Source organism: Sylvia atricapilla, chromosome 5 (assembly GCF_009819655.1).
Source record: "Sylvia atricapilla isolate bSylAtr1 chromosome 5, bSylAtr1.pri, whole genome shotgun sequence".
NCBI lineage: Eukaryota > Metazoa > Chordata > Aves > Passeriformes > Sylviidae > Sylvia > Sylvia atricapilla.
This window is the reverse complement of record NC_089144.1, coordinates 10,623,199-10,631,122: the sequence shown is the minus strand read 5'-3', so window position 1 is coordinate 10,631,122 and position 7,924 is coordinate 10,623,199. Positions and strand designations below refer to the sequence as shown.

At 45.8% G+C, this 7,924-nt stretch overlaps 1 protein-coding gene across 5 annotated transcripts in view; it reads right to left on the bottom strand.

The window, feature by feature from the left end:
- Window positions 1-1,842: 1,842 nt before the first annotated feature.
- SRPK2 (SRSF protein kinase 2) overlaps window positions 1,843-7,924 on the bottom strand; it is a 130,268-nt gene continuing 124,186 nt past the window's right edge. For all 5 annotated transcript variants that reach the window (XM_066318683.1, XM_066318687.1, XM_066318686.1 and 2 more), the window contains one exon: window positions 1,843-3,552. In XM_066318683.1, coding sequence (XP_066174780.1) covers window positions 3,368-3,552 — 185 coding nt within the window. In that variant the 3' untranslated portion in view covers window positions 1,843-3,367. The remainder of the gene's footprint in view (window positions 3,553-7,924) is intronic.

Below are 7,924 nucleotides of genomic sequence, written 5' to 3'. Positions count from 1 at the left end.
TTCGCTTGTAAAGTTGCTTAAAGCTTCTTTCATTTGATATAGTATTGTATATAATAAGTCTTTTGCAAAAAAAAAGTGTGATCTTTGTGAAAGTAGTACAGTATATGAACTTTAATTTTTTTTTAATATACTGTCACATTGCAGCACTGGTTGGGCATTTTAATTCATGTTAATAAATCACAATTATGTCAGTTTTACCTACTTGTCCTAAAAGGGTGATATATCAGCAGGAAAGTGGCCTTAAGTCTCCGATCTCCCCTGCTGCCTGCAAGGCTCTTCACTTCTCTGCAGTTTCCAGCTGTGGCTTCACTGCTGTAGCACAGACAGATGTGGAACAGGCTGGAGGAGGGGGATTGGTTCTCCTGCTCTGTTTAGAGGTTGAGGAATAATCACTCCAGGCACAGCAGAGTCCTGCCTGAGTTTACTGATGGGTGTTTTTATACTAGGCGTCTTCTGACCTTGGTTCCAGGGCAGCACCTGCCTGCTGCAGTGCCTTCCTCTTCCCCTCCTCAGGCGCCTCCCGCTGCGGTGTAGGGGGAGCCGAGTGGGTGTAATGGGGTACAGACTGTTACAAACTGTAGCAGTTTGGGGTTTTTCTAAGGGAGGCGATTCAGCAGCTCCGATGGCGCTGTTGTGCTCTTCGGTGCAGTTACTGTGTCACGGGTGAGGGCGTCCTTCCATCAACTGCTCAGTGCTGCTCACAGACAGGACCCTGCTCAAGGGCTCCACCTCAGCCCACAGAGGAGAAGCAGCGTGTGAGGAAAGCTGAAACAGCACAGGAGGGAAGTGGCTGCTCCTACCCACTAAAAAAAAGTGGTAATCCTTTTCAACATGTAAAAAAGAAAAAGGTGTGGCCACTTGAAATTCTGATTTGATACTAACTACTGAAAAAGCCTGCTAGTTAAAATCATGCACTAAAAATGCCATCCTGAATGCCTGCAGGCCTTGCAGAACACACACTGGAGTTCACGTTTTACATTAGCATGTGTAGGATAAGACAGCATTAGGCTACCAAAAACAGCAGAAAAACCCAACCTACCCTCTGTTTTGGAAGAGAATGTGGATCCTGTCTAGCCCAGCATTCAGGTCTGTTCTGCCCCTCTTCCACACCTCCAGGAATTGACATCATTTCAAATACAAGAGAACATAAAATACCCAACTGTGCTTGGCAAGGTCTTGGTGCAGCACAGGGAGCTGCTGCACTGGGGAGCAGAACAGGGTGAGGCCTGGGCAGGGCTGCAGCAGCAAGGCCAGGCAGAGAGCAGAGCTGTGCCAACGCTTTCTGTGCATTCTGTAACACGTTTGTCACTGCTCGCAGCAAGCAGGCACTGCGGAGCTGGGCTGGGTGTGAAGCTGAACTTAATTTTTACCTCCAGCATGAGTCCACTGTGGCATCGTCCTTCTGAGCAGCGTTGTCCTTGCAGGCACTAACAGCAGCTCCGGGGACGAGGAGGAAGGCACACGGTCCTGAACCCCAACTGGAAGCTCTCCCCAGACCAGAGTGTTTTGCACTGCGGTGCCTTGGCAGTTCTCTGCAGCAGTGGCTGCCCCAGCCCTCGGCACTGGACAATCGTTCCCTTGTTTACAGGACTTGTTACAGGACAGCTGGTAGGAAAGACGCTTTTTTTTTGGTCACATTGCACCCAGCAAACCACTCCCACCCAGCCCCTCCTGCCACAGGACCCTGGGCTGCTGTGACCCACAGCAGGTGATGTGTTTATAAATGAACGCGGGAAGCTGCTTTTCTCTGGCCAGGACAACCCAGCCCCGTCTCCCACCCCTCCAGCACCCCCACAGCTGAGTCGTGGCTAGGCAAAGACTCCAATGACCAGCAACACTGTCTGAAAAAACAAAACACTTTAATTAGACAACTGCAAGCACCTCAAACAACTGGTTATTGTTACAGCATGGGGCTATCTTCTCACAATCTAGTTATTGCAAAGGCATGTGAATAAATTTTATATGGACAAAGTCAAGAAAAAAGTGGCACTGTAGTTACATGAAGATCAGGAGTAAGCTTACATTCATCCCACTGACTTCTAAAAGAGGCCCAAACGCACCTCCGTACTGTACATTCTAAAATCTGTATTGCCTATAAGCTTCAGCCTATGCAGCTTTTTTTCCTAGGAACACATAATTGTTGCGTGCAACTTACAATGGGCAGTTGTATGTCTACGGATGGGAAAGAATAAAGCTAGTGCAATTTGTTTTAGAAACATGTAAAGCTATGAATGGAATGAGCATGATCTTGCTTCTTGGATTATTTTACCCACTGCACTGTAAATATCTGCAGCTATATCCTTCCTTAACTGATGCCAAGCACACACTTTTATTATAAAAGATCAGTAATTCTACACAGAGAGTGGTTCTCATGCTCTACTTTTAATTTTTTTTCTTTTTCTTAAGGTATAGTACAACTTACAGTGCTTATAAAAAGGCAACACCATATGGTACCATGTCTTCACTATCACATTGTAAGGGAAATTGCTATTTTTCTTTTCTTAAAAGCACTTAAAATAGGCAAAAATTCTAAAAGGGAGTGCTAAATGATAATGCATACTTTATTAGAAAGAAGTCTAGCCTTCCTTTAAAGTGCCATTTGGGGAATGAAATCCTGTAAACCAGAGCCACTTTGTTTAAAACCCAATGAACAGGAACTGCTACAGAATAGAAAGTTTACACAATTCCTTAAAGCGGTTTAAAGTCCACTACATGCAATTGGTTTGCTATAAAGCTCTCTAAAACTTAGTCGCTTTACTCTGAAATTGAGTCCCCAGTCCCATATTTAAATGGAAATAAACATTTACAGGGTGCATTTACATACACTATAATACAAGAATGACATCCCTTTGCCAGAAGATAAAATTGTACAATTCCTCGCCGTAACTCAGTTCTGACTTGATAAATTTCTTACACTCGTAAATTATATAATATGCATCAGCTAAAATATTTTTTTTTTCATAAATAGTTACAAAACTTGCCAAAACACATGGGGGGGAAGTTTCTTTTGTTCAAAAATCTGACATCTGAATGTCACACAACACAAACAATGCTTAAAGACACGTTAAGTGTTTTCTGAAGAAAGTGGGTGAGTAAACTACTAGCTGAGGACAAAAAGACTACCCTTCCCCAAGAACACAGTGCACAAAAAGCAAAATGTCAAACAGTACCTCAAGCAAAATAAAGGTCTGAGGATTGAAGCCAGCTCACGTGTGATCCTGCTAAAGATTTTGTGACAGTCACCATTTAGGTCCAACGCATTGGGAAGTGGTTGCTGGCTTTTTTTTTTTTTTTTTCTTTTTTTTTTTTTCTTTTTTTCTGTTTTTTTTTTTTTCCTCTCCCTTTTTTTCACAGCTGGAAGATTCTGCTAAGAATTCAGCCACGGATGCCTAAGGCATTCCCCAGCTGAAGCACGTTTCTCTGGGACCATTTCTAGCATGGGGATCAGGAAATCTGTAAACTGTGCAGCATCTTCATGAGGCCAACCATACTTCTCCACAAGCACATCAAAAAGACTCCAAGGTTTCAACTTGGTAATGTGTCGGAGTTCACCTGCAAACAGAAATATTAATGGCATTAGAAAAAGCACCTTGTTATTCATGTCTAATCCCTGTATTGTTTTTCTCCCACTCTGCATTCACAGCGCCTTGCCCGGGCTGGGGATCACTGTTTAGGAAGTGCAGCACACACCAAGCTTGCTCGAGGTCCTCAAAGGAGAAGAGTATGTTGGATGTCAAAGCCAAAACCTGCTCCTACAGCCATGGGAACATTACACCTGGACTGCACTGACTGTTCCTGCTCTTCGCTCTCCCGTGCACACAGGCACTCAATTCACACCCGTGCTCACACAACGGCCAAACCACACTGCAGGCCTCTCCTTCTTCATCAGACAACAAACCCAAATTGCAGAGTCTGCTCCAATCCCAAGACGGAGGTCTCAGAAACACAGATCCTTGCCTTGCCACATGGCATTTGCCAGCAATGCAGCACAGCACTGATTCACTCCTGATCAAGCCAAGCAGAGGTTTGATGCTCCAGAGATTCTGCTCCATCTCCCAGGCAAACACTCCCAGGAAGCTTGGTCCAAGTCTTTCCTGAGGGAAACTGCTGCTGCCCAAGAGTCTTTCAACCAACCACCAGAGCAAGTGGCAGCAGCTGCAGGACTGGAGTTCCCCCCAAGAGGGGGGACTTCCGCCAACCTGGCAATGTGTCCCACACCAGAAGGAAGGAGGTGAGAACTGTTCTGCCATTCAAACCAGCAACACTATCCAGGTCTGTCCATGGCTCACCCAGCACAGCACGGTGGGGCAGACTCTTCAGCTTCCTGCTCCTCCACTGTGCGGGAATGAGGCCCAAAGCCATGGTACATGGTGAAGGGATTACTGTGAGCTCGAGGAGCAGCTTCAGGCCGCATGACCTCACTGCTGCCTTCAGGAGATAGCAATACTGAGGTGTCACCTTGCAGAGACCCACAGCCTTTGCAATCCAGGCTCTCAGTTCCCCTCATTTACATGTGCATGGCCGCCCCCTCACCATTCCTGACGGTAGAGCAGGGACCGTGACTACAGTCGCACCTCCACTTCCCCCAAAAGTATCGATCTGACATGTGAAATCCCCCTTGGAGAGGATGAGAAGAGGACCCCACCCTGCAGACCAGTCAACAGGCTTGCTCCTGTCTCCTCCCCAAAGCAGGGACATCTCTTTGGTAACATCTGCCTTCTGACTGTGTCAGACCACAGCCAGGATGTGTACTGCACTTAACACTTTGTAGATCCAGTGCATTTATCACCAACACTCTAATCAATCTATGGCCTCTTGCTTCAACAAACTGCACTAGCCTTGAATCTGTGTGTGTAAAGTTCTTACTGAATGTGATCAGACTTACAAGTGCCTGATCTGTTCTAAGCAGTAATGAAGCCCTGCCACACCCAGCCCCTCTGATCTCTGGGGACCAGCTGAAACACAAGGGCAGTTTTTGCCGAATTTCTACACTCTTAATGCAACCCACACCATCTCCCTTCTTCTTGAGCATGTGTTTGTGCCAGAGAGTCTCTGTGCAAAAAGCACCTGAGAGATCCCTGTGGTGCTTCTGCACTGAGGAGAGCGATGGGGTCTCACCCCATACTGAGGCTGAAAGGGCTGCACAAGCTCATTCCCCACCCGGGTGGGGGCATCCAGGACACACTGCTTGTGAGCCAAGTGGTTTGTCAGCGTGGTGCTTGTCCCTGGCTGTAACCTACCGCCCACAAAATGCCATCAGACATCAGCTCACGGGCCAGAATTTCTGCACATCCCTGTGGCTAGAGAAGTTCCAGAGCAGGAGAAGTAACCCCTGTCTGTCCGACTGCCCCAGGGACTGACCATCTCAATGCAATGGATTAAAACCCCCAAAGGCTCAGCAGACCCTGTTTCTGCTGCCTCAGCCCTCTGCAGCAGGTCCTAGGCAGGGTGGAGGGCTTTAAAAAGCAGCTCTCCAGCTGCTGTTACAAAGTCCCCACAAGAGCAAGTGCGCAAACAATCCACAAGCTGCAGGAGTCAGGAGTGGAATTCAAGGTGTGCAACACGAGCAGAGGCCTCGCTGTGGTCTATGTGTGAGCATTCACAGTACAATGAATGTCTCATCAATACCCAGAGACACAGAAAGGCTCTGCTTTGGGCCCACAACTGCCCCAGAAAGCAGGCAGAACAGCAAATCTTGGAGCAGCACATTCATTTCCAGCCTCACTCTCAGTCCTTCAAATCTCTGTGCAACCCTGAAATTTAACTGCTGAAAAATCTTACCTTTTGGAAGGTTTCCAAGAGAGTGTATTGGTGATTACTTACAAGAACAGGTAGTATATTATGTACCAGGAATGCATGAGCTCAAATACTGCCCAAAAGTTATAGAAAAGTGACTTGTTACTGACTGCAAGCAGAAAATTACTCAAAAAATAATCATGTCCATGTTTTCTCCAGCTCCCAGCATTCTTTGCAAGGGCTGCTGTAATCATGTACCAAATAAGGCTTAGCTCTGAGGGAGGGTGGGTGTGTTCCCATCCAGCACTGTCTTCATCTCTGCACTCACGTTTTGTCATTTCCAGCATCTTTCCTCCCTCAGATCTGATAAGGCAGATTGCACAATGAGGCTCCTGGTGCCACTGTGGAAGGAGAGTTCTTGCTGTTTTGTGAATGCTCATGCTAAGGGCAGCACAATACTCAGCACTTTTTCTGCTAAGGAACAAACTATTTTAGCACTATGGCTGAGGATTTCCATAAGAAGTTCCACAAGAAGATTGTAAATGTGCTTAAGAAGATAGGATATAGTAAAAATTATCTGTGTGGGGGCCACTTTTAAACCAATGCTTCAGTTTTCAGTAAGGATCATGATGCTAACCATGGAAACAAAATAAAGTAAAAGACAATTAACACCACTCAGGTGGGAAAAAAGTCTAAGGAAGAATTTTCCTGTGGGTCCTGTGCGGATGGAAATGAGAAGCATTTATCCTAAAGCATGAGAGTAGCACGGGAAATGGAGGTGTCTGCCAACACATATTTTCATCTAGTTCAAGATGTTTGCACCATGTAGCTGGGAGGAGAGCAAGGCTGTACCTATATTTAAGGGAGAAATTTAAAAAGCACAAGCCCCACCAGTCTGACACCATCTGTATTCAGGGCATTAGCAGGAATTTTCAAAGAAGTGCTAAAAATGTAATGCTGAGAACTTCCTCAGAGAAGCTCTTTATTTGGATTTTTTTATAGTGAAGCACACAGAAGATAATCCACAGAGGACAACCAAGTTGACAGAGCTGTAAAACTCCTGTTGCCAAAGCAGAGGCAGCAATGATCCCTCTGAAAAATGGAACGTTAAGCCAGAAGGAAATTACTAAAAAAATTTCTGAAGGACCGGGGGGAAAATGCTATTTAAAGCTTTCTCTGCTGACCGAAATACAAAAAACCACAGAGCCAGTCTATAAAACTTGTCAAAGACAAATTTAAGATGTGTCACCAGGCAAGAGGAGGATGGATTATTGAACAGTAAGACATGGATGATGTGAAGAACTGGGCTATGATCTGCTGCTCCACATCTCTGACATGATCCCAAGAACTGTGGCAAGCACTGGTGGTGCAGTGGGTGGAAGTGAGGAGCGTGGAGAGAACCCTCTGTCTCCTCCCTTCCAGGAGGGGAAAGGAGCAGCATCACAATGACTGCTTCTCACTGCTCAGCTTCCGAAGGGCACAGCCAGCACCTGGCCAGCATCTTGCACAGGTTTAGCTCACAAGGAAACACGAATGGCAAATACCAGAAGAAAAACAGAAGGGACCGTGATCTAGGAAAAACAAAAGGGGTTTTATTTTAATGCCAGAACAGATTAATTTTTACAGTCAAACAGCTGCCATGAAGACACTTAAGGAAAGGACTCCCTGGAGTTATTACTGGGCTCAATCAAGATGAGATCCTATAAAAATACTTGAGCATTTGTGTTACAGAATGCTTTTCCTCTTTTAAAAGTATCCTCCTATTTGACTGTCTAAAACTGCTTCCGGCAATTACTGAGAAAGGACTCAATCCTGTGAATTCTTTAAGTTACTAACATCTTTCTTTTTGTGCCTGGGACTTCAGTAGCACAACTCAAATGTTTAAAGCATCTCTCTGAGCTCAAACTTGCTCATGGACAGAAGCAAAACTTAAATTTTGATTTCTTCATTTTCACCCAGGACGGACGTTTTCAAAACAGGAGCTCTTCTAAGCCCACCCTTAGACCACAGCAAGAAATTCTCCCAAGAGCCTCAGGTCTGTACCACAAGGCTTCTGATCTCCAGTGCTCAAGCCACAAGCAGATGAGTACAAAATGCAGCAGCTTATTGGCCAGCTCTGAAGCCTATCCCTCATACTCTGCCAGCCCAGCACACACAAATCCCTGCTGGGACCACCAGAGGCTGGCAG